Raw genomic sequence first — 25,849 nt, 5'->3', positions numbered from 1 at the left:
TTTAATGAAAACAAAAAAGCGTGTACCACACCGGATTACAGTAGCGCGCGTAAATTTTTCTATGTGCCTTTGTAACTTAACGAAAGTTAGTGAAATTACTCTTAACTTCGAAAAATGGATGAAACAGTATTATTTCCGTCGCCTAACTGGTTCCAAGTGTCAGGTTTAGCGGTGAGCAACGACGGTTGGCTAGCTTACGGCGGTCCAAGCAAAAGTCTTTGTGTCTTGAAGCCTGTGCCAGCTGATGGGAATGGCGTAGTTGAAGGCGCCGAGCAATATACTGCACATGTCTTGAACAGAGCACATCCTGACAAGTAAGAACTTTAGTTTAATTACAGTGTTCCAGCAGAAACATTGCTACTATCTAGTGAGACTGATTTGATATAGATTTTTTTATTTTATTCAGGATTGTAAGTGTAGACATATCGCCCGAGTGGCCTGAGAAGAAGCTGGTGCTGACGGGAAGTGCTAGTGGCTCTGTAAAACAATGGAGTTTAGAGGATGCAAATGGAGGAATAAAATTCAAATCCAATCTTAGTCATGACATCCACACTAATGAGAAAGAGGTATCTATTGACTTTGTAAATTTTTTGTAGTAATTACTTAGTTAAGGGTTTTGTAACAGTTTATATGGGTTGCTTGAAATCTACCCTCAATTAATAAAAATAAATATATCTTACAGAATAAAAGCTGTAGCAGAAAAAGTTATATTAAAGTGTATTGGGTTATCTTTGTAAGGGGGTAATTTAGAAAATGGCCAAAATCTACTAAACTAAAAGCACTTTCTACTGTAGTAACAGTACACAAGATAATGTGGTAGTGTTGCAGTAGCGAAAGTATGAAGCGCTTCAGGTTCTATAGATATTTGCCATTTTCAAAATTACCCCACTTTGGAGCCCCATAGCTTATGCATGCACCCTATAGCTTTTTCTTATATGCCATGCTGTTTTCACAGGAAATAGTTGGTGTTGCATACAGCAATGAGGTGTATGCGGTAACAGTGGGCAGTTTCGGCAACATTGTGAAATGGGACCTAAATGCGAATGTGGTAAAAACATTCAACAACATGTTAAAGACATTCAAGCCAACATGCATGGCCTGCTCCCGTCACATCACGCTCAATGTGGCCATTGGTACCAAGCAGGGAGTTCTGTTTGTGGTGGATTTGAATCGTAAGATTGTTTATAATTAAGACTACTGTTTTTAATAAGAACTGTGTGAACTTTTCAACAGTATTGAGTACCATATTCCTTCATACTTTCAATATCAGTAGTTCTCTTCTCTGAAGCTATTAATATAAACAAGACAGAAGACTGATTTTTTTTTAAAGTACCCTTTCTACACGGTGTAACATGAGGAAACTGAATAATTTTAACCACGCATTTCCGAGGTCAAAAGAAGGAAAAAATGTTATATGAGTTTAGGTCAATTTTGCCAAAACAAAATTTTTTTTAACAGAAATTATATTTAATTTAATTATTTTAAACATAGGTGCTGGCAGCCTTATCTACAAAGTTCGCAGCCAAGATGACGAAATCATGAATGTGAGCTGGTGTCCCCAATATGAAATCCAAGTTGAGAAATCGGTAGACGAATCCCAAAGAACTGGCATTGTTACTGAAAAACCTAACAAGTCCAAATCGAAGAAGGGAGCGGCTCAGAAAGAGCCTCAAAAGTCTAGTGCCTCTGATAGAATGGAAAGAATCAGGCAGCAACAAGACATAGAAGAAAAGAATACTTCTGGAATCAAAAAGGATCTTCCCCAAGACAGTTTTGAAGATTTTGTAGTCGTTCCCGAAGATGACATGTTTGATATCTATAAAGACCATGAAGCAGATGAATTTGGGCACAAAAAATATGAACCTGAGGATATACTTGTAAAAATCAAGGAACCCAAGGAACAGAATGATTATTTGGCTGAATGCTTGAAGCTTAAAGATGCTATACTAAAGAAAAAGAATGAACCAGAGCCCTCAATAGAGTCCTTAGTAGAGGCACTCGAGAAAAGTGATATAAACAGTGAAAGTGGTCCAAAAGAGTTACCTAGTGGTAGTAAGGTTATAAGTGAGTCTAGTCAAGAAGAAACTAGTTGTAGTAGGGAGGAGCAAGAGGAATCTACTTCTGTGTCTAGTGTGCACATGCATAAGCATTTGTTAGCAACAATTGGGAAACATGGGTAAAGATTTTTTACGATCTGTAGATCCACAAATCAAAACAAATTACAATTTTCATGGTTTTTGTGAATCTTCTCAAACATTCTCTACTTGTTGTACTGCTCATATACTTATTATTTTTATATACTCTGCACATTTTTATAGTTATCTTTAACGTTTTTTCCAGTGGTGTTCGCATCTGGTCAAAGACGGGCAAGCTTGTGGCCAGCTGCGCCTTGACCGCCGGGAAGCAACAACAAGGCCGCTTCAGGAATTCTTGGGCCACGCTGGCTTGGTGCCAGCCTGAGCTGCTGCTCATAGCTGATGGGAAGAACCAGTTGTTGGAGTGTAATCCACTAAAACCTGATTGGTAAGGCTATTTTTGTGATGCTGGCTCAATAGTTAAAAACTTATTTTTTATATCATAACACTGTTTCTTAAGTGAGATCATGTGAGATCTAGATTCAGATTTTGTAATTAAACTAGCTTTTGCCCGCAGTTTCGTCTGTGGAATAAGCAATTTGGGTAGCTGATTTTGATCAAATTTTTTATTGATTCTCCATACAAACTTCCACCCTCTTTTCACCCCCTAAAGGTATGACTAATTAACCAAATTTGCATAAACATTCTTTATTTCTAATGAAAAGTTAAATGATTAACTCCTTATAGTCATTTTATTGAGAAATTATTGATTCCCTTTACAAACTTCCACTGTACTGATTTAAACTTTCACGATTATTTAACATTATGAAACATAAACTTCCACTGGTTACACACATTATGATAGTAATATTGTGTACTTTTTTGAAACAGCAAGAACAAGCTCGTAACGAAGCTGGTTCACACTCTGCATAAGCGCGGGTTGCACTGCGTGGCCACCAACGCTTGGCGGGCGAGCGCCGCGCCCGTCGCTTGGAGCGTGTCGCAGGACCGCTCGCTCGTCCGCTACAGCCTGTGCGACCGCTCCACCACCGTGTACAACACGTGCGGGGGCTTCGTCTACAACGTGCAGTATTGTCCGTATGATGTCAACAAGTGAGTTAACTAAACAAATTACCGAAACCGCACTTTGCCATTATTGCCGTTGTAATAGGTGAAGCGTCGGAGTGGGGGGGTTGAGACACCAAACACAGTATACGGGTTACATGGATGTAATGTATCCAAGCTTGTACACTCTAATCCTCTAGCGTCGAATCTTAGCATATCACCTAGAACGTGTTACAGAACCGCTTATTAGTAAATACCTAAATGGTGCTATAGTTATTTGCACATTTTAGTTATTGGTGTATAAAAACTACCACTTTATTGCTATTTATAATTACGAAACGTAATAATGGACTTGCCTGGGTGACCGCCGTCAAAAGTTAAAAGCATAACAAGGGTTGATTTAGATGACGCGCGAACTCGCATGCTATTTTAGTTACATTGCGGTCTGTTGGTTACGTCCACTTCAACTGACCGATCAAAAACCGCAATGTAATGAAACTCGCATGCGACTTCTCGCACCATCTAAATGAGCCCCAACATTGACTATAGTTCGTTTTTTTTAGCATTAGAAATAAGGTAAACAATCTTGATGTGTGTTTTAATTGAAAAACACATTTTAAAAATAAGTTACGGCAAATATGTAACAATCATGAATCTAATACGATTATTTATATTCTTCTGCTTTCATAAGTAATAGTTTTTGATTTTTAAAAAGCGTTTTTCAATTAAAAGACATGTCAAGATCGCTTACCTTCTTGCAAGTTCTTTCTAATGCTAATAAACAAACTATAGTGTAGACTAAATTTGTATACTATTCTTAGGGTAGCGGTGAGCGTAGGCGACGGTGCCGTCCGAGTGTGGACGGCCGAGGAGGCCGAGGAGGCGGAGGGCAAGCTGTCGGCCGGCCGCGTCGTCACCTACTGGCAGCACGTGCAGGGGAAAGTGCTCACCGTGGCCTGGCATCCTACTAGGGAGAACTTGCTGGCGTTTGGAACGGCTGAATCTAGGGTAAAAATCGACGTACCTACTATGCCGAGTGGGGTATCTTAAAGGGATTGGAAAATTATTCGTCTATATTAATTGTAACGTCTGCGAATGATTAACTAAGCTTAGAATAAATTTTAAAGTAGAAAAATCACTGCCTCGGGTGGGACGTGGGACTTAAACTCACGGCCTCTGCATTCGTCTATCATTTTTAATTTTAAATAATCATGTAGACATTATAAAGATTTAAAGTTCCTATTCTCACATAATGCATTTTATTACTTTGCGATACATGTTTGAAAATCAAATGTGAAAAAAAAAATAGACTAATAACGCGGGAAACTCATGATTTCATGAAACATGGCGCCCGCAATCGTCAGCTGCGAGCTTACTCTGTAAATAACTGTTAAACGCACGCTTCGAGTGGGCTCGCTCCACATCGACATCAACTGCCATACATTGGTTAACCTTTTGAACGCCACAGACGGCAATTGACGTCAACGCAAAATCGTGACAAAGACGCCAAAGACTGCATTTGACGTCGATCGTTTTTTGATGAAAATCTACTGAAAAAAACACCTCTTTTAGGTTGGCATTATTTATTCACAAAACTAAATTTTACCCCCGCGGCGTCAGTGGCACGTCAAATGGATGCGCCGTTTGGCGTTCAAAAGTTTAAAACAAATGCATGGCGGAGCGTGGAACGTGCACGGTAGGAGCGCGTTCTCCTCCTCCCGGTCCTGGTATCGCGGCCCTCGGGTAATGTTTGGCGGGCCGCAGGTGGGGCTGATCGAGGCGGGCGCGGCGGAGCGGGCGGCGCTTGCGCTGGGCTCGGGGCCGGCGGGCGGCGTGTACGCGCTGGGCTGGGGCGCCGCGCGCCTGTACGCGGCCGCGCGCCAGGAGCTGCGGGCCTACTGCCACGAGCGACCAGACGAACGTAAGGACTGCTGGCGAAGCCGATATTTAGAATGATACTCGTAATCGAGGAATAATAATACATTATTGTAGAGGCTCGGAAGTAGCTACTTGCAGGCTGAGGATTCGTTTTAAACGGACGACCTTGGGAGTCCGTTTAATTGAATCCGAAGCCAGCAAGTAGCCTTCCAGCCGAGTCATATATAGTGCTTTTCTCAAAAATGGTGCAAGAAATATAAATATCATAGAAATATTTTACAAAACCACCGTTCTTACGTATATATTTTCACAGAAAAAAGCCCTTGCCGCCTTTTTATTTTTTTAATAGAAAAAATAGAAGTGTATTTTTCTGCCGAAAATACGCCAACCTATTTGAGACAGCTATATAGTCGCCGTACTAATCATCTGTTGGGCTGTTTAATGGGCGTGCCTTCATTTGATATGGTCCTTTCAACTTTTAAAAAGTTTGGAACTCGACAAATAATGGAATTTGTATGCAACATTGCAGTCCGAAAATCGAGACTGCAATGTTTTTAACTTTTTAATTTTTGACTGACCATAAACTACGCGCTTCGCGACCTATTTATTAGACGGCAAATTCGACTTTGCCGTCCATTTTTGAGAAAAATAATTAAAATATCGATAAGGGTGAAGGGTCTAAAATATGCATATCTTCTTCTAGTTCCTCTCGTTGTCCCGTTTTTTTGCCACGTCTCAAGGGCCCATCAGACCTCTTAACTCTAGATTCCTTAGGCCTAAAATTACTCCGGTTTCTTTCACCGAAAAACGACGGGTAAATATCAAATGATTAAATCGTCCATAACACACATTGTTGCCGCTAATTCCGCAATTAATGTCATTAGGGTTCCGTACCCAAAGGATAAAACGGGACCCTATTACTAAGACTTCGCTGTCCGTCCGTCCGTCCGTCCGTCTGTCTGTCACCAGGCTGTATCTCATGAACCGTGATAGCTAGACAGTTGAAATTTTCACAGATGATGTATTTCTCTTGCCGCTATAACAACAAATACTAAAAACAGAATAAAATAAAGATTTAAATGGGGCTCCCATACACGGTGTTCGATTTCCCTCAAAAAATTTCCCTATGCTGTTAATTGCATAAATCAATCACGGAATGCATTTGAAATGCAAGACTAGAACACCCAGAAGTCCATTTCAAATACTTTTTTAAATAAAAAATAAATTATATTTCATGACCTTGACATCGAAAAATTACTAAATAAATTCTACAAAAGTATCTGATGAAGAAGTCGCTTTTCAATCAATGTAGTTCGATAAAGAAGCCTTTGGCGCATATTTTCAAGTTCTTAGTTTTGGAATTTACCCTCTGGTTACCGAGTAATTCATATAAATAGAGATTTTTTTATTTCATTTTTTTCTCCTAAATAACTCAAAAGTGCGACTTGTGACTAGCACTGACAGATTGCTCTTAACTAGGTCAACCACTGGTAAAAAAATCACGTTCCACTATCGCGGCGTTTGGGAGTTATCGAATTTAAAAATACAGTGTTAGGGTTGACCCTCAACTTGACCTTTAATTTTTAGTCAGAATTAATTCAAAATTTTCCTCTATTACAGAACTGTATATTGTTTAGACATACTCCAGGTACATAAATAAAAATCCAGGAACACTGGATTGACGGGGGCAAAAGTGCACCAGTGCTAGTGATTAATTAAAAATCGACTAATCGTAAAAAACAATTTTATCTATCATTATCAAAATGGCTAAGTTTGAATACATTTAATTGTGTGCAAACCTCTTTCATTTATACTATACTTTGCACTATCCGATAAATATCGTGCCATATTTACTGAGATATTAGGTCTTGATGCGTGGTTAATCGACGGATTACATATTATACTTGTCGCCATATCTTGCGAGTATCCTATCGATGCAAAAAAGTTCGGTACTTTTTGCCGTACGCTCGCGGAAAGGTATATGAAGAAGTCGTCATATGAATGGCATCCGATGACTGTAACGGTACACAAAATTCTAGTACACGGCGAAGAGATCATAGATTCATGTTCTCTTCCTGTTGGTATGCTCTCAGAATCTCTCGAATCGCGCAATAAATTTTGGCGGTCAGATAGGGAACACCATTGCCGGAAAATGAACAGGAGAAAAACTATGATAGATCTCTTTCACCGTGCATTAGAATCATCAGATCCGTTCGTGTCTATGGCACACTGACAACGCCAAAAATCGTCCAGTAGGATTAGTCTACCAGAAGCAGTTCGTGAACTTCTGAAGCCGATTCATGAAGAAAACTTACAAGAGGCTGAAGTCGATGATGAAGATCTAGCTAATGATGGATCTTCGTTAATAGACGGTGATGAAAATCCATCCCATGTTGACGACTGCACGTTAGTTCTCGAAATTGAAAATGATTTGTATGAGCCACAAAATACATAAAATCTGAGACCAACTTGCGAAAAGAAACTATAACTTGACTTCTGAATTTCTTTCTTTCTTTTCTGAATTTAATGACTTTATTGTTTAACAAAGTGCACTGCACTTAAAAGTTTCTGCGTGGCCCAATGGTTGACTGGTAGAGAATGCCTTTTGGCAAGTCTGCCATTTGTAATTTCTTGTATTGTGCAATAAAGGTTAAATAAATAAATATAAATAAAGTTTGTTATGTTGTTCCTTAATTTAATTTAATCAGATTTTTTAATTACTCCGACCTTTCATATTTGTTTGACCTTTAAGTAACAACCCTAAAAAGTATAATTTGACCTTTATACGTAACTCCCAAACGCCGCGATAGTGGAACGTGATTTTTTTACCAGTGGTAGACCTAGTTAAAAGCCATCTTTCAGTGCTAGTTACAAGTCGCACTTTTGAGTTTTTCAGGAGAAAAAAAATGAAATAAAAAATCTGTATTTATATGAATAACTCGGTAAGCAGAGGGTAAATTCCAAAACTAAGAACTAGAAAATATGCGCCAAAGGCTTCTTTATCAAACTACATTGATTAAAAAGCGACTTCTTCATCAGATACTTTTGTAGAATTTATTTAGTAATTTTTCGATGTCAAGCTCATGAAATATAATTTATTTTTTATAAAAAAAAGTATTTGAAATAGACTTCTGGGTGTTCTAGTCTTGCATTTCAAATGCATTCCTTGATTGATTTATGCAATTAACAGCATAGGGAAATTTTTTGAGGGAAATCGAACACTGTGCCATACAACAAACGTGATTTTTGACCAAAGTTAAGCAACGTCGGGCGTGGTCAGTACTTGGATGGGTGACCTTTTTTTTTTGCATTTTTTTCCGTTTTTTTTTGCATTATGGTACGGAACCCTTCGTGCGCGAGTCCGACTCACACTTGCCCGGTTTTTTATTATTCATGTCTAGGAAATAAGGTGACACTTATTTTTGATAGCGCTTTATCCATGGTCAAGATTGCGGCGCGGCGCTACTGGCGTTAGAGTCCCTTTTCAACATGACTTTCTTAAAACAAGGTCAACCTTTCTTAGTAGTAAACGGTGGCAAATTTGAAAAATGTAGGCGCGAAGGTCTGATCTCCCATACAAGAATTACAAGCGCCTGTTTCTGCTGACAAAATTGGCTTTCCAGAGTATTTCATCCAGCAATCCGATCCATAACCGAGTGCTAATGGTTGTTGCAGCCGGGACGCCGGTGCCGGTGTGTGTGGAGGGCGCGGCGTGGGGCGTGAGCGCCGTGCGCGTGCGCGACGGCCTCATGTGTGTCGGCAGCGACGCGGGCGGCGTGGCCGTGCTCCAAGAGGAAGGAGCCAGCCTGCTGGCGGCGACTTTCGTCGGCAGGTACCCACTATTTAATTTTCTGAAAATTGATATCTGTTTTGAATGATTCACGGTTAGTTTCACTAGACTTATATCGACCGGACTTACATGGATCGGGACCGGGTGTGGGTAGGGTTACCAGATGACAGGAATTTTCCTGACATGTCAGGAATTTTGGTCTTTTGGGGACGGAACACGAAAATGTCAGGATTTTTTTGAATTGAAAGACTTTTTTATAAAGTACCTTTTTATTTACTTAAATTAATCCAAAAACATTGTAAAAAAATAATAAACGAGACCCACTCAACTTATCAATAACTTTGTAAATATTAATTAACAAATCTTTCGTCAAAAATATGAATGTCAGGAAAAATATTCAGAAAGAAGAAAAATATTCAGGAATTTTGTCAGGAAATTTTAAATTTGTATCTGGTAATGCTAGGTGTGGGGGACTTTGACACCAGTTACCCGTGAAATCCGCTATCATCAGTTACCCGTAAAAAAGATGCATGTAACTGCGTCGAAATATCGGGAGCTTGGTACAAAAGGTAATCACGGTTCATATCCCGGTCTATATAAGTATAGTGAACTGATATCTGGTCGTGATTTTATAAAGCTACGAATTATAATTGAATAAAATGACATATTTTGTTTTAATAAAATGACGTATTTTGTTTTAGTAAAATGATACACACAATCGAATGGCATTCGCAGCAGACGTCCTTCTCCAACGAGGAGTCTCGTCACAAGAATTTAATCGCAGTGTGCTCACAGGACAAGGCGAATTCGGTCGTTATATTGGAGTATGTCGATAAAGAAGGTACCTAAGTCACTTATTGGTTTGTGGGCTTCATTCTACATTATTTTCGAGGCGGGAAAGATGGCAATCACAGGCTAAGTAATAAAGTAATGTTAGTTTTAGTGCTTTTTTTGCCAATCTGAACGGAGCAACATACAAAAATATTGTGATTGTGGTTCTTAACATCTGACTGATCTTTTACATTCGCAAATGTCTAAAGTCTATAACTTATAAGATATGAACAGTGCATAAGAAACAATAAGACTATTTTAAACAGTTTTATGTTATGAACTACACAGTGTTACGATTAACCCATTCAATTAAAACTTAGATAAATTAAAACGACCTATTTAATAAGTAAAAATGTTGAAGTGATTTCCCTAAAAAATGTAAATAATTCTTATGAAATGGTAGTTAAAAACGCTTAAAAATGCAATAATTTTAGTAAAATCTACCGAATCCTCCCTCTATATAATATTAATTAAATGAGTAATATTTCTTTACCTGTTACATTCGTGTGCAACTTACAAGCGATATATTTTCCGTCAGAAACCCACCCGAAATTGGTTGAATTCAAGAGGCTCACCGGACACACGAACACGGTCCTGCAAGTGGCTTGGAGCCCGCATCATGAAATGAAACTGTTGTCCACTTCGCATGACGGCACCGTGAGGGTAAGGCGGCTCTCACTATACACGGTGGCTAAAAAATAACTTCCAGCAGCAAAATAGCTGCCAGGGAGGTTTTGGGATTGTACTGAGCAACTTTTACTATGGGACCATCGCGAAAAACAAAGTTTACCCTCCCTTTAAAAATGGACCAGCCAAAATGTATGAAACAACCCAATTTTTTTCACGATTTCGGGGTTGGTCTCATAGTCAAAGTTGCTCAGTATAATCTCAAAATCTCCCTGGCGACGGGGATGCAGTTATTTTTTAGCCATCCTTTATGAGTACATATCACGTAGTAGGTATATGTTACCGACATATGTACAGTCGCCATCAGATATATCTGAGCGGCCAAGGTGCTCACAATCATCTGAACACGCCTCTATTGTCAAGGCGTTAGAGTGCGTGTTCAGATATTGTGAACACCTTGGCCGCTCCGATATATCTGATGGCGACTGTACTAACAGAAACACTCTAATGACCATCCATGGACCTTATATTTATGTAATAGGGCTGTAATTATGATTGTAATGGTATTAAGGTAACGGCTACGTCTACGCTTTATGGAGCTCCTAATTAGTTTCGGTCCGTATTATTCGGTATTCTCGTATATTTACGGCTTAACCATAATAATTCCATATTTACTTCAGGACATAAAACTTGAATATCAACATGAAACTTTGCAAATTCAAGATCTCTTAAAAAAATTAAAATCTATTTTAACTCCTACGTAGTTAGAACATAATCAACATTCTTATTTGGAAAATATTGCCTTTTAAGCAGGTAATACGTACATATTTTTCAAAATTCAGCTTTTGTAAATGAGTTCGAGTTGATATTTCTTTCCAAATTACATAAGCATTAACCCTAGAGGGGTTAATGTCCCAGCCATAGACAATATCAAAAATCTCTAATTCCAAGAGTTGTAGATTAGTACCTACATGTTGTATAATTACGCGACGCGTACCTATGCGATATCTCGGCCGCGGGACTTGAGGTTATAATACATTGTAGGAGAGGACGGAAAACCGCTAAAAGATGGACGAGTGAGTTCGAGGGCCGACACGTTAGTGGAGGCCCTCGAATAATACCAGTCCATCTTTAGCGTTTCCGGCCGAGGCATTACATAGTGCTTTTCACGACTACTGCGAGGAAATAAGAAAACATTTACATAACTATAAGTACTAGCCCGCGATTTCTCTGGTAGCAAATTACTAGCCACTGCCTGTACTGTCTCTTGAATTTCGGTAGGCGTCAGCGTAAGAATATCATTTTCTTCACTAGAAGAACTCATTTTTATAGCGAGCGTAGACACGCGTTTCTTATATTTTTTAGTCAAACACAATTTACACTATCCAATTCAGTAAGTATTTTCAGATCCCGCCTTTTTTACTTTTTTTACCACTTTTAAGAGGCGTTTTTCTGTTATTTGCTTCAAACCGACTCTAAAATTATAGATGGTCAAGCAAATCTTGTCAGTAGAAAAAGGCGCGAAATTCAAATTTTCTATGAGACGCTATCCCTTCGCGCCTACATTTTTCAAATTTGCCGCCTTTTTCTACTGACAAGATCTGCTTGACCAAGTATAGAAGCTTTTTGCTAAAAAAACCATAAACAGCTACAAAAGTCAAAAACGCCTTAAGCGTGAACTGAATGGATAATTGTTAAAAAAAAATGAAGTGAATGGTTTTGTCATTTCTTTTTTTTTTTTAAACAAAAATTGGTTCTATACTGCGTCAAGCAGATCTTGTCAGTAGAAAAAGGCGGCAAATTTGAAAAATGTAGGCGCGAAAGGATATCGTCCCATAGAAAATTTGAATTTCGCGCCTTTTTCTACTGACAAGATTTGCTTGACCATCTATATAAATAACCTAATTTTATTTTTGAAGGAAAAAGTTGCGCAAAAAAAGACCTTTTATTGTTTTTTTATGTTTTATATGATACTCATTGCTGTAGCGAACTGTCACCAATGACAGATGATGATAACAATGAAACATTGTAGTAGTGGTGGTTCAGGTGCTACAGCTATTGCCTACTTTCCAGCTTGGTTTTAGACCATCTATTACTACATTTCCGAATAGTGGCGTGAAATAGTACATTATTGTCGAGGCTCGGAAGTAGCTACTTGCAGGCTGAGGATTCGTTTTAAACGGACGACCTTGGGAGTCCGTTTAATTGAATCCGAAGCCAGCAAGTAGCCTTCCAGCCGAGTCATATATAGTGCTTTTCTCAAAAATGGTGCAAGAAATATAAATATCATAGAAATATTTTACAAAAGCAACGTTCTTACGTATATATTTTTACAGAAAAAAGCCCTTGCCGCCTTTTTATTTTTTTAATAAAAAAATAGAAGTGTATTTTTCTGCCGAAAATACGCCAACCTATTTGAGACACCTAAATAGTCGCGGTACTAATCATCTGTTTGGCTGTTTAATGGGCCTGTGCCTTCATTTGATATGGCCATTTCAACTTTTAAAAAATTTGGAACTCGACAAATAATGGAATTTGTATGCAACATTGCAGTCCCAAAATCGAGACTGCAATGTTTTTAACTTTTTAATTTTTGACTGACCATAAACTACGCGCTTCGCGACTTATTTTTTAGACGGCAACGTCGACTTTGCCGTCCATTTTTGAGAAAAACATGTTTCCGGTCAGGTATGGGACGTGGAGGCGGGCACCTGTGTGTCGATATTCGGCGGGCACGGTGGCACGGCGCTGGGCGCGGCGTGGGTCGCGCAGCCCTCCCTGCCGCACCACGTGCTGTCGGGCGGCGCCGACTGCTGCCTGCGGCTGTGGGACACCCGCCTACACCCCGCCGAGGCCTACCGAGGTATGTCGTGTCGTCTATACTCGACACTATATCTATACACCTGCGTGTCGATATTCGGCGGCCACGGCGGCACGGCGCTGGGCGCGGCGTGGGTCGCGCAGCCCTCCCTGCCGCACCACGTGCTGTCGGGCGGCGCCGACTGCTGCCTGCGGCTGTGGGACACCCGCCTACACCCCGCCGAAGCCTACCGAGGTATGTCGTCGTGTCCTCTATACTCGACACTATATCTATACACCTGCGTTTCGATATTCGGCGGGCACGGCGGCACGGCGCTGGGCGCGGCGTGGGTCGCGCAGCCCTCCCTGCCGCACCACGTGCCATACTTTTATTATTTTTTAAAGTAAAAAAAAAATGGTCAGACTTGTCTTTTTTATCATATCCATATATTATTTTTAGTGTCCAATTTATTATGATAAAATACTAATTTTCTATCTATTTAACTAGATTTTGTTATAAAATTCATCTGTCATCTTAGTAATTTCCCTAATATTTTGTGAGTAGAAGATGGCAATTTAATTTTACTTTGCCGCCCTATCAATTTCTACTGACATATTCGTTTGCCAGACTATAGCTGTGCGCGTTTTAAAGTGTCGACTTACTGCTATTATAACTTCGAAACGTAAGTTTGGATTTACTAGGTTACTGTCCCATTCACAAAATGAAAGCATACCAAAAGGCATTTAAGCCGCGTATTCAATCTAAAGCACAGCGCCCTCTAAATTTAATACTTTTAAATTAACAAGTCTAATATATTCATATCTCATAACAGAAACGAAGGAAGAAGCGCCTAAGAAAGATAAGAAAAAAAAGAAGGACAAAAAAGAAATCAAAACCGAAGCCACCGAAGACACAGAAATCGCAGAATCTGAAAACAACGGTTTAGCAGCCACCTTAGAATCGAAAGTAAAAATTTCTAAGAAATTCTTATTGCCAACGATCACCAAACAGATGCAAAAGACAAAGGCGAAGGGAGCGAAGAGGATGCTGCTTAAGTATATGGTGAAAAAGAATTTGGAGACGGCAGTAGAGGAGACTGAAGAATATGATCTGGATTATATCAAGATGTTTGGTAATTCGAAGGAGGTTAATGAAGTGTTTGACATGGAGAGTAAGTATTATGTTCTTTTAGTGATACAATATAATATAATGTGTTCTTTCAGCGACCTAAAGAGGATTTTAGCCGCTGCCAAAAAATAAGGCTTTTTTACTGGGACGCCCTACATAAGACAACCTATATCATGGAGTGATTTTAATCTTAAACATACAATATATTTAAAATTTAAATCGTTTCTACATATGTAAATATGTTTTTTGCATGCCTATTGGTCAAATATAGCGACACCACTTATTGTACTGTATTTTATATTATACTATTATACTGTATTTTACAACCTATATCTGCAAGTAGAATATTTTGAATTTGAATAACAATTTAAAAGCTCTACAACCTTTTGAGACTGATGTCAGTCAAGCCACAGTATAATAAAGCGTACTAGCGTACAGTATGGATGCTCCCTGCCTCCCGTTGAAAGTGCCGCCCACCCGCTCTCGGTTACCTCACAGTTACCGGCTGGCAAGGAAGCGTCGACGCGGTGCGCAGAGCGGAGGCCACGTAAAATATTCAAATATTTACAAAACCTATCAGATCACACTGAAAACAACACAATATGTATATGAACAAAAAATCATGTTTTTAACTTACGTAATATTTTGGTGACCTGAATTTCCTTACAAAAATTTAGTTACTTTGTTTATACTGATTCAAAATAGGAAACTTGTATAAATCGAGCTCAGATTATATGATTCTTATTTCTTCCTAATTCGCGCAATGAGTTGAGTCATTGAGGTCATCGAACTTGACAACAAAATGGCGGCAACCCTAGCACGTCTTATCTCACTCACACAAGCATGGTACGCGTTCACCTACACGAGCTTAGGATGTGTGCGTAGGAACGTTGTTTCATACATTTGATCGCCAGTGTCCGAGGTGTGGTCAAGCTATGGATGAAACGCGAACTGATAAAACATAATGATTATAGTGGAGCACCACCTGCGCTCGGGCAACACGGAGTCGTGGCTGGTGCTGTGCGTGCTGCGCGGGCACATCGACGCGGCGCTGCGGCTCGCCGCCGAGCGCGACCAGCTCTGCCCCTATCTGCTGAGCCTCGCGCCCGGCGTCTCCTCCAAGTGAGACCATACCGTACTACAACACACACACACACACACACACACACTCGCGACCACTTTGACGCTGCCTCTATAAGTTTTCTATTGAATGATAGAATATGATACGAGTTTTTTCAATGCAGTGACGATATTCTACCGGCTGCGCCAAATGATGGCACCTCTGTTCAGATAGCACAGCTAGAGTAACCAGCTGATTACTCTGGCTGTAAGTTTTCCAAAAAAATAAAATACTTAAAAGTAAAATCATAATTAGGTCATTATTATTTCGGTGGAGGTAGAAAGCACTCATAATAACTTGTTTGATTGCAGGTACTGGAAAGACGCGTCTAAATCATATTTGGCTCAAATTGATCGACTGGTCGCTAACGGCGAGGAAGATAAATTAGTCGGTAAGTGTGATACTCTAGCTCTAGGTACTCTATTGCACCCAAACTACGTATGTATTGCACATACCTACACGTATGGATTATTATAATAAAACCGGGCAAGTGCGAGTCAGACTCGCGCACGAAGGGTTCCGTACCATAATGCAAAAAAGGCAAAAAAAACGGTCACCCATCCAAGTACTGACCCCGCCCGACGTTGCTTAACTTCGGTCAAAAATCACGTTTGTTGTATGGGAGCTCCACTTAAATCTTTATTTTATTCTATTTTTAGTATTTGTTGTTATAGCGGCAACAGAAATACATCATCTGTGAAAATTTCAACTGTCTAGCTATCACGGTTCGTGAGATACAGCCTGGTGACAGGCGGACGGACGGACAGCAGCGTCTTAGTAATAGGGTCCCGTTTTACCCTTTGGGTACGGAACCCTAAAAAGCAGAAAGCAGCGAAAAGCAGTTTAAATCTACTATTAGTTTCTATAATAAGTATAGAAGTCGTTATTGATCGTTTTAGGCGGTCGCCACGTTAAAGAAGGAAAGAAAATTGGATGCAGATCCGCACGCCGCTCTGGTGTCGTCTCCGCTATATACTCTATCTCGCTCACAGACCGCTCTGTGAGCGACATAGAGTATATACCCCACTCCGCAGTGGGGTACAGTTCCGCACGAATGTGATAACTGACCTCTTCTTCAATTTAAGAGGTATCCTCTTATCGGCGGAGTTCCATTTCTCCCTCTAATAAGCCATATCCTTGACCTCTTGATATGACACGACACCAGGTTTTTCTTTTATTTTGTCTACATAGCTACGTCTTGGTCTGCCCCTGCCTCTCTTTCCTTTACCTGTTTACTAACCAAACGTTTTTTTAGTGAACAGGAACTACGGCGGGCCCGTGTACCGCAAGGTGCTGACGCTGCTGAGCCTCCAGGACGTGATCGGCGCCGTCAAGACGCTCGTCGAGAACAAACTGTACAAGGAGGCCTACTTGCTGTGCCGGATCAGGTACCCAACTTGCCAATATGTAGGACCATTTGATTGTCACATATTTCCTAATCTAAATTAATTACGTCAATGAAGCGGGATAAGATAAAATGTTCGTCTCTCCTTTGCTACTGCTCGACGGCAAGAGAGAAAAAAAATGGGATTATTTTATATTTCTCCGTTGACATTTGTTGGGACGTCAGTCTTTCCGTGACCACAGCTGGTGCAACTCAGCTGAAACGTCTGAATTAAAGGTAAAAACAATGAAATTATATCGCGGTAGACCCGTTTATGTAATTAAATATGTGTACAAAACGCGAGAGTTTAAAGTGTTATATTTTATATTTATCTTGAGCGTTAGACCAAGCTAAGTTGGCAGCGATTTTAATAGCCCAGACTGTTCTGGGCTATCAAAATCGTCTTGGTCTAACTTTAACGAGATAGAAAAACTTATTATATTATTTTATTGTAATCATCCCGTAGATAAAATTATACCGGTACATGCATAATAGCATGACGACGATACATGCATGAGGGCGTACATTGAATCCTGAACGAAGTGAAAATTCTTTTGCTACCATCTGATTCATTATCTATTTGTATAATAATTTTCTTATGCAATACATGTTATTTTTAGGTATATGGACACGATTGGAGACGAAGTCCTACAGTCGTGGGCCAAGAATTGCCTCCACTCCGGCGTGTTCGACATGGCTGCTGTTTGGTGAGAACACTAAACTTATAATAATATGCTTGCTTTATTATATGGACTCATTTACTTTATACAGGATGGCTAAAAATAACTGCATTCCCGTTGCCAGGGAGGTTTTGGGATTATATACTGAGTAACTTTTACTATGGAACCAACCCCGAAATCGCAATAAAAAAATTTTGACTGTTTCATACATTTTGGCTGGTCCATTTTCCATGGGAGGGTAATTTTTTTTCGCGATTTCGGGGTTGCTCAGTATACTCCCAAAACCTCCCTGGCAACGGGAATGCAGTTATATTTGAACCACCGTGTATACAATTTTGAAAGTTAGGTGATTGGTTAGATACGAAAGTTTTATGACTGATAAAAAGTTCTCTTGATTTCATCAGGATCCCGTCATCTGATACTTATACTGACGCGAAACCTTTAAAACAAACAAAGGCCAAATCAGCCTATCTTCGAGATATCTGGGAACATTTCATACAACGAAAACAGAAAAACGCGATAAATCGAAAGCCTCTTTTCTATATAACGTGTTTTTTGCAGCCACCTCGCTTCAGGGAATCTGCTGGAGGCGGCGACGTGCCTCAGCAAATGTTCCGACGCGGACAGCCTGCGCCTCGCCGCGGAGCTCGCGCGCGCCGCCGGACAGACCATACTCGCAGACAACCTCATAGGTACACATCACTCATAATTCTTGTATCATATTAATTAAATCAATTAAATCAAAAAATTGCTGCTATTCAAGACACCCAAAAAATGTACATCCAAGAGTTCTTGGATCACTAAAATCACCATTTGTGACTCTTTGCGGTTCAAAAACCGGTCATTTTTACTGGGGGTGGCTACCCGTTAAAACACTTTTTGACACCTGTAGAAACACAGGTGTCAAAAAGTGTCTTTGTAATGTTACCATTATTATTTTAGGGGGCTAATTAAAATGGAATAAAGGAAACTAGTACATTACTTATAATACATTTATTTGACTAAACGACAAATATCTAAGTTTAGAAGTGTCAAATGTTAACTTATGACATTATAATATATTAAATAGCCTCGGCTAGCTTACTACTGACTTAATTAAAAATATGAGAGCAAATGTGGGTTTGGCGGCTACATTTCTTATGGTTGGGCACTCTGGGTACGTGGTATAAAAAAAAAGGAAAATTATTTAAAGTAAGTTGGGCGCCTTGGAGAATATAATAAATTGGTTGTCTCTGACCTGTTAAGTAGTGACATTAGAAGGAAGGTACCACTGCCGACACACTAATGGAGACTCATGTCGCAGTGCCTCTGCATCCATGGTAGTTGTAGTAATAGCGAACAGGCCCCGACCGCCGGTACACCAAGCTGGCTGGGGGCTGCCTTACAGCCAAACTGTAGACTAAGTGGTAGGCCCTGTAACGAGTTACAGGTAGTAAGACAGGGTTCACAGACTTTTGACAAGCTGGAACCTAAATAAAGGAGAAAAATCGGTTCATGATTTAAAGAGCGGACCCCCGCATGGGCGTAAGGATTACGAATTCAAAAACAAGTAATTAACTTACCCATCGAGGAGAAGCGGCATACGTGGCCGGGATTGACCAGCATGTCGACTCGATGAGGCCTCCACCAACACAACATCGTCTCACAGGACTTCCATATAGGATAAAAATCCGGGACTGTGAAATAAAATTCACCACGCTATTAAATGGAATCTTATGCACAAAACCCGTCGCAAAAATCACCAAAATACTCACTTAAAAAGGAGATGTCTCCCGATGGGATGTATTATAGCCATTAAACGGCTTTCATACGGCGAAACACCGCAAAAGAAAACGGTCCACGATCTTCATTTTGACAGGAAGAATAATGACAAGTCAAATGGCAGAGTTGCCACAGCCCGAACTGGATTCGTGCGATCCTAGATGATTTTGAAAAGAAAACATTACCTTTCTTCTTTACTTTATTTGGACTAATATTAAATAGAAAGAAAAACAATATTTGAAGACAATTTTAATTTACAAACCCCTTTCGATTAAAAAAATAAACAAAAATGTAGGAAGGCACCGAAATTATTTTTAATCTAGCAACCCGGACCATGCTTAGTTCGATAGGGCGCTGGGTGAATACGCCTGCGCTCACTAGATGGCGATAAAGGTATCAAACGAAGATGGGTCCCATACTAAACAGTATTGAAAAAATGAAGAATTAAAATTTTGTTGTTACAGTGCTCCCCTACCCGAAGAAAATTTTGACAACGGCAAAATTTTGAGCTGGCCCCCAGCTCGCAAAACCACCCTCTTATTTTCTAGACGAAGTCCCAAAAAAAAAATCGACGCCAAAGGCATAAAGGAAAGCAACGACCACCCAATTCGAACCCACGCATTAAACTATAATAAAAAAATAAGCACAGCCGAGCTGTGCACAAGTTACCCATTACAAACTATAATATTACTGTACTGTAATCTACACTACGATACCCTAAACGTATATTAACCTAAACGAAACTAAACGCTAATAAGCGAAGCTGCAAAGCTCCCTACCTACGCACTGCATCGCTGTATATCTTGGCGGCGCAGCGAGCGACCTGGGTCGCGGGCTGCACGCCCAAATTATATGGCGGAATGTGCGTAAGGTAACAGATTAATCAATAATCTGTGGTAATGACTGAGTACAGTCAATTACCCATATGAGTTAAGGGCAGTGTCCGATAGCTCGGCTAAAGAGCCACTGAGCTACCAGTCGACACTCCTCACAGGAACACTGGCCCTGCAGTGCGAAATCAGGGATTTCGCCCTGCACTGCCAACGCTCACTGTGGATAGACGGCTTATAGCCAATGAAATTTAACTAACTAATATCGGTGACTGCTACTTTACACCATTCAAGTAACGCGCATTTATCAGGCCGTGCCTTAAGTCGACACAGGTCTGGACGCGGAAACGAGACAAAAACACAACACAACGATACGTTGACCAGCTGTGTCTGAACGACAGGCAGACGGTAACGTTCGAAACAACACGAGACACACAAGGAAGTCGACTGTACAGGCTCCATTTCAAGCAATGCAAGTCTGTCAGTCTGACACACAAAAATCCGATGTTTGCGGACGACGCTTTAAGGCATGTACCGCATAACAACCCCCTAACATCAACATTAACGTTCACGCATATGGTTTAAGTCATACCGCAAAGCGCTAACAAAAGAAGACGGCACTGCTATTAAGAGCTTGACGGTTTAAAATCCGCCAAAACCCGACCAGCCAGTGCCGATTGGAATACTGGTTTAAAACGCCAGCACCCCGGTAAAACACGCGAAGAGTCTTTAAATCGTCCTCTTCGCCCACCAACAACAAACAAACCACGTGACTGAGTTACGTTTGCTCAGACACGATCGAAAGAAAGTAATACGTAAACAAAACTCCTGCACGCAACCATAAAAAAAAACTCCTACCGAACATCAACAAAAAAAAACGCGCAATCACCGATAGTTAACTAATAAGTAAATATTTACTTCACCTAAAATAACAACAATAAGGAAAAAACTCGATTTAAGTCGAGACAATAGATAAGGAAAAGTAGGTAATAAACATAACTCCCGTACGAAACAATTGTGAAAACTACTACAATAAGATTCGACCTTAAAGGTAAACCGCTATTTGAATATCGGTAAGTTATTTAAAAAAAAACGTAAGTCAACAACAATAATTGTGACTGACTGTACCCAACCACGTCAAGAAACTATTTAATATTAATTTTATTTATTTTAAACTTCAACTCCAAACATCCCGTAATAAATTTAATAAATGTAAACTCCTGCTGACTGTACTTCACTATAACCTCCAAATTTGCTCCCTTTACATTATGTAATAAATTTATAATACGGTCCATCCTTTCAAACAAGATTACCATAGTAGTACAATTACCAGTAACTAATCCTTCACATCAAGTATATAAAAAAAAACAATGGAAATTAGGTATTACATTTTTAACACTACTACTAACCCTCCAGCAAATCATAAACTTTTGTTTGAAAACAAGTCACCAAAAAAAAATTGAAAGTAAAAAATAAATTAAAGTTTAAGCACTTAAGTACCTCACTACCCGGTAAGGGTTTAACCTTTTGTGAGTGACTCTCCGGTAAAACATGATATAAATCACAAAAAAAATACAATAGTCAAAACATAGTGTGTCTGCTATCCGGTAAACTACAACGTCTTTTATGAAGTAAAAACTTTTAACATTAAGAGATACTAAGGAAATACATTTATAAAATAAATTGTCTAGTTTATGACAATTGTCTAAAATTGCTTTAAATTAATAACATCTGGAGTTTAAATACCAGCAAATGAATAAGTAATTAGACTACAACTCCTTTACAGTACAACATAAGTATATAAGTAGACAATTGACAACATGTGGCTGTCCTAACCACAATTAAATAGTAATTATTTTGAATATTTGCAGTAAACAAAAGTAGGTAAAATAAAGCAAACAGGATGTCCAACCATAAGTTCCTTTAGCTAACTTATATGTGACTAAAGGGTGCTCGCCAAAAGAAAAGCCCCGCGATGGGTGACACTGTTACCATTTTTATTTTAGGGGGCTAATTAAAATGGAATAAAGGAAACTAGTACATTACTTATAATACATTTATTTGACTAAACGACAAATATCTAAGTTTAGAAGTGTCAAATGTTAACTTATGACATTATAATATATTAAATAGCCTCGGCTAGCTTACTACTGACTTAATTAAAAATATGAGAGCAAATGTGGGTTTGGCGGCTACATTTCTTATGGTTGGGCACTCTGGGTACGTGGTATAAAAAAAAAGGAAAATTATTTAAAGTAAGTTGGGCGCCTTGGAGAATATAATAAATTGGTTGTCTCTGACCTGTTAAGTAGTGACATTAGAAGGAAGGTACCACTGCCGACACACTAATGGAGACTCATGTCGCAGTGCCTCTGCATCCATGGTAGTTGTAGTAATAGCGAACAGGCCCCGACCGCCGGTACACCAAGCTGGCTGGGGGCTGCCTTACAGCCAAACTGTAGACTAAGTGGTAGGCCCTGTAACGAGTTACAGGTAGTAAGACAGGGTTCACAGACTTTTGACAAGCTGGAACCTAAATAAAGGAGAAAAATCGGTTCATGATTTAAAGAGCGGACCCCCGCATGGGCGTAAGGATTACGAATTCAAAAACAAGTAATTAACTTACCCATCGAGGAGAAGCGGCATACGTGGCCGGGATTGACCAGCATGTCGACTCGATGAGGCCTCCACCAACACAACATCGTCTCACAGGACTTCCATATAGGATAAAAATCCGGGACTGTGAAATAAAATTCACCACGCTATTAAATGGAATCTTATGCACAAAACCCGTCGCAAAAATCACCAAAATACTCACTTAAAAAGGAGATGTCTCCCGATGGGATGTATTATAGCCATTAAACGGCTTTCATACGGCGAAACACCGCAAAAGAAAACGGTCCACGATCTTCATTTTGACAGGAAGAATAATGACAAGTCAAATGGCAGAGTTGCCACAGCCCGAACTGGATTCGTGCGATCCTAGATGATTTTGAAAAGAAAACATTACCTTTCTTCTTTACTTTATTTGGACTAATATTAAATAGAAAGAAAAACAATATTTGAAGACAATTTTAATTTACAAACCCCTTTCGATTAAAAAAATAAACAAAAATGTAGGAAGGCACCGAAATTATTTTTAATCTAGCAACCCGGACCATGCTTAGTTCGATAGGGCGCTGGGTGAATACGCCTGCGCTCACTAGATGGCGATAAAGGTATCAAACGAAGATGGGTCCCATACTAAACAGTATTGAAAAAATGAAGAATTAAAATTTTGTTGTTACAGTAATTCCGATACTAAATACATACACATACGTACTTTCTGTGGCTGCTACACATTTTCTACATGCCTAATCTAATAGTATTGTGACAACTGATAAAAATGTGAAGACGTTATTAAGAATCATTGTTGCATTTTTGACCATGTGAACGACGCGCCTATCGTGTGCGACGCGTCATTGTGAACCTTGTCAGAAAGAACGACGGTTGATATTGGGCTGTAGCCGCGCAATGCGGGCAGTTGATGTTTTTGGTTAATTGTTGGGTGTTTTATAGAGATAGAAAGCGTCATTCCGACGGCCAAGTACCATGAACTCCTAACGAACATTTTTAGGGTTCCGTACCCAAAGGGTAAAACGGGACCCTATTACTAAGACTTCGCTGTCCGTCCGTCCGTCCGTCCGTCCGTCTGTCTGTCACCAGGCTGTATCTCACGAACCGTGATAGCTAGACAGTTCAAATTTTCACAGATGATGTATTTCTGTTGCCGCTATAACAACAAATACTAAAAACAGAATAAAATAAAGATTTAAGTGGGGCTCCCATACAGCAAACGTGATTTTTGACGAAAGTTAAGCAACGTCGGGCGTGGTCAGTACTTGGATGGGTGCCCGTTTTCTTCCGTTCTTTTTGCATTTTTTTCCGTTTTTTTTTTGCTTTATGGTACGGAACCCTTCGTGCGCGAGTCCGACTCGCACTTGCCCGGTTTTTTAGTAATACACATTTTCATACATTTAATAAAATGGGCTATCAAATCCGCTGCAGACTATTCTTGGTCTGACTCTAGGAGTTCGTGGTACTTCGCCGTCGATTTGTCAAAATAAAACGCAACACGTCCTTTGCTACATGACGTTGAAATTGAGCTTATATTTGTGAATGATTTGTAATGTAGTTTCCTCTATAAAATTGTTTCTCATTTAAAAGGCAGGACGCTGAACACCGAGGACGTAGCGACGGAACTCGACAGGCTACTGCCTTCCAGGGCCGAGTTATTCTTACGAGAGATGCAGCGGAACGGAGGCCAACCAAACGGAGGCCAACCTAACGGAGGCCAATCTAACGGAGGCCAACCTAACGGAAGCCAACCTAACGGAGATGAGCGCAACGGGGGGGATCATGATGAATAGTTAGGCTGTTAAAATACACCCATGGCGTCTAGAACGCCAACTGCATGTACACCCAGCTGCAAAAGTGCACGGCAATTAATTTCATTCATGTGTGCATGCAATTTTGCAGCTCGCTGACCCATGTCAATATGATTTTTAAAATTGGAATTGAATTCTAGCAAGCTACATCTAAAGTGATAAAGTGACTTAAGCGCCCTTTAGATATCACTGTGATATCTAAAGGGCGCTTAAGTGTTTGTTCTTTTTTTAATATTTACATTACACCGCACCATAGTCGGCTATAAAAACTGCTTAATATTAAGGAAGATTCTGCAGTTTTACTAATGGATATTGCATGTGTCGTGGTACAAATACAATGACATTATTAATAATCAGCCTGTCAACGAATACCTACCTAGCCTACAGCCTGGCAAAAAAGAGTAGAAATTAATAAGTGGAAACACTGTAGTGTCATCCCGTTCTCTTATATAAATTGATTTGAAAGGGCTGGCTACAGTGTTGCCACTTTTTAATTTCTACTCTTTTTTGCCAGGCTGTAGTTTCACTTCAGCATCGAAAATAAACAGGAAAGAGTAGATAAAATGGGACTAAAAGCGAACCACAGTGGATACTCCAGTTATCTTGTCACAACAATAAAATGGGACTACAAGCGAACCACAGTGGATACTCCAGTTATCTTGTCACAACAATAAAATGGGACTAAAAGCGAACCACAGTGGCAGTATCTTGTCACAACAATAAAATTCTTGTAAGTTGTTAATTTCATTTTTTATTTAACAAAATAATTTCTGATATTTGAATCAATTTGAAAATATTTAGATTACGGTATTGACTGCTGATGTTGAAGCCTAGGGGGCCGATTTTTGAATTTCGATCGCTCGATTTCGACACTCGATAATCGGTGGAAAACGGCAAAATGCTAATTTTTGAAATACGAGCGATATTAATAGAATTTAAACGCCTAGTAGTGGAGATATCATTTAAAGAAATAAACGAAATCGAGAGGTCGAGTTTCAAAAATCGGCCCCCAGCGCCGTTATCAATATTAATGTCTACTCTTTCTTGTGGGATTGTATATAAACATGTGCCCCATAAACTGTTATTCTGAGGCAAAAGGTACCTCTATCGATTGTTAATAGTTTTGTTCTTAATAACAAAGGATAAGGTACAATTTCCCTGAACATGTAGAAAATATTGAGCAGGTATCAATTTTCTATTTTATCTGCCTTTGTTGAAAACATATGCGTATTGTTGTATTTATGAGTTATGAGCATATGGTATGAAATTCATGTTAAACTGTTAAGGCATTGTTTAATGTTTAAGTTTGAGAATAAAGTAATGTCTGTTCTCACATTTGAATTTTATTGGCAACCTTTGTAGTGCACGGGCAATAAGCAATCAGTGACACTGCCCCTGTTTAGTTTCTACGTAAAAGTACAAAAACAGCAGCGTATGAATGGCTCAAGATTGA

The 25,849-nt window shown here is 39.6% G+C and overlaps 1 protein-coding gene across 1 annotated transcript; it reads left to right on the top strand.

Moving 5' to 3' along the window:
* LOC134666588 (gem-associated protein 5-like) lies at window positions 1-25,693 on the top strand. The gene is made up of 19 exons (XM_063523793.1): window positions 1-314; window positions 407-566; window positions 956-1,172; window positions 1,492-2,176; window positions 2,341-2,523; window positions 2,967-3,188; window positions 3,962-4,148; window positions 4,905-5,061; window positions 8,694-8,850; window positions 9,510-9,649; window positions 10,178-10,302; window positions 12,955-13,129; window positions 13,899-14,237; window positions 15,169-15,316; window positions 15,626-15,705; window positions 16,570-16,702; window positions 17,319-17,405; window positions 17,940-18,070; window positions 24,176-25,693. Exons 1-19 carry the CDS (start codon window positions 115-117, stop codon window positions 24,376-24,378), a joined length of 3,729 nt encoding a protein of 1,242 aa, XP_063379863.1. The 5' UTR covers window positions 1-114; the 3' UTR covers window positions 24,379-25,693.
* The last annotated feature ends 156 nt before the right edge of the window (window positions 25,694-25,849 follow it).

The sequence above is a fragment of the Cydia fagiglandana genome, chromosome 8 (genome assembly GCF_963556715.1).
Source record: "Cydia fagiglandana chromosome 8, ilCydFagi1.1, whole genome shotgun sequence".
In the NCBI taxonomy this organism is placed as follows: domain Eukaryota; kingdom Metazoa; phylum Arthropoda; class Insecta; order Lepidoptera; family Tortricidae; genus Cydia; species Cydia fagiglandana.
The sequence above is the reverse complement of the archived record's forward strand: the minus strand, read 5'-3'. Positions and strand labels throughout refer to the sequence as shown.

Coding starts and splice junctions, on each gene's coding strand:
- LOC134666588 (XM_063523793.1), top strand. CDS start 115: ATGGATGAAACAGTATTATTTCCGTCGCCTAACTGGTTCCAAGTGTCA. Junction 1,173..1,491: donor GTTTGTGGTGGATTTGAATC/GTAAGATTGTTT, acceptor TTTTAAACATAG/GTGCTGGCAGCCTTATCTAC. Junction 10,303..12,954: donor CGCATGACGGCACCGTGAGG/GTAAGGCGGCTC, acceptor GTTTCCGGTCAG/GTATGGGACGTGGAGGCGGG.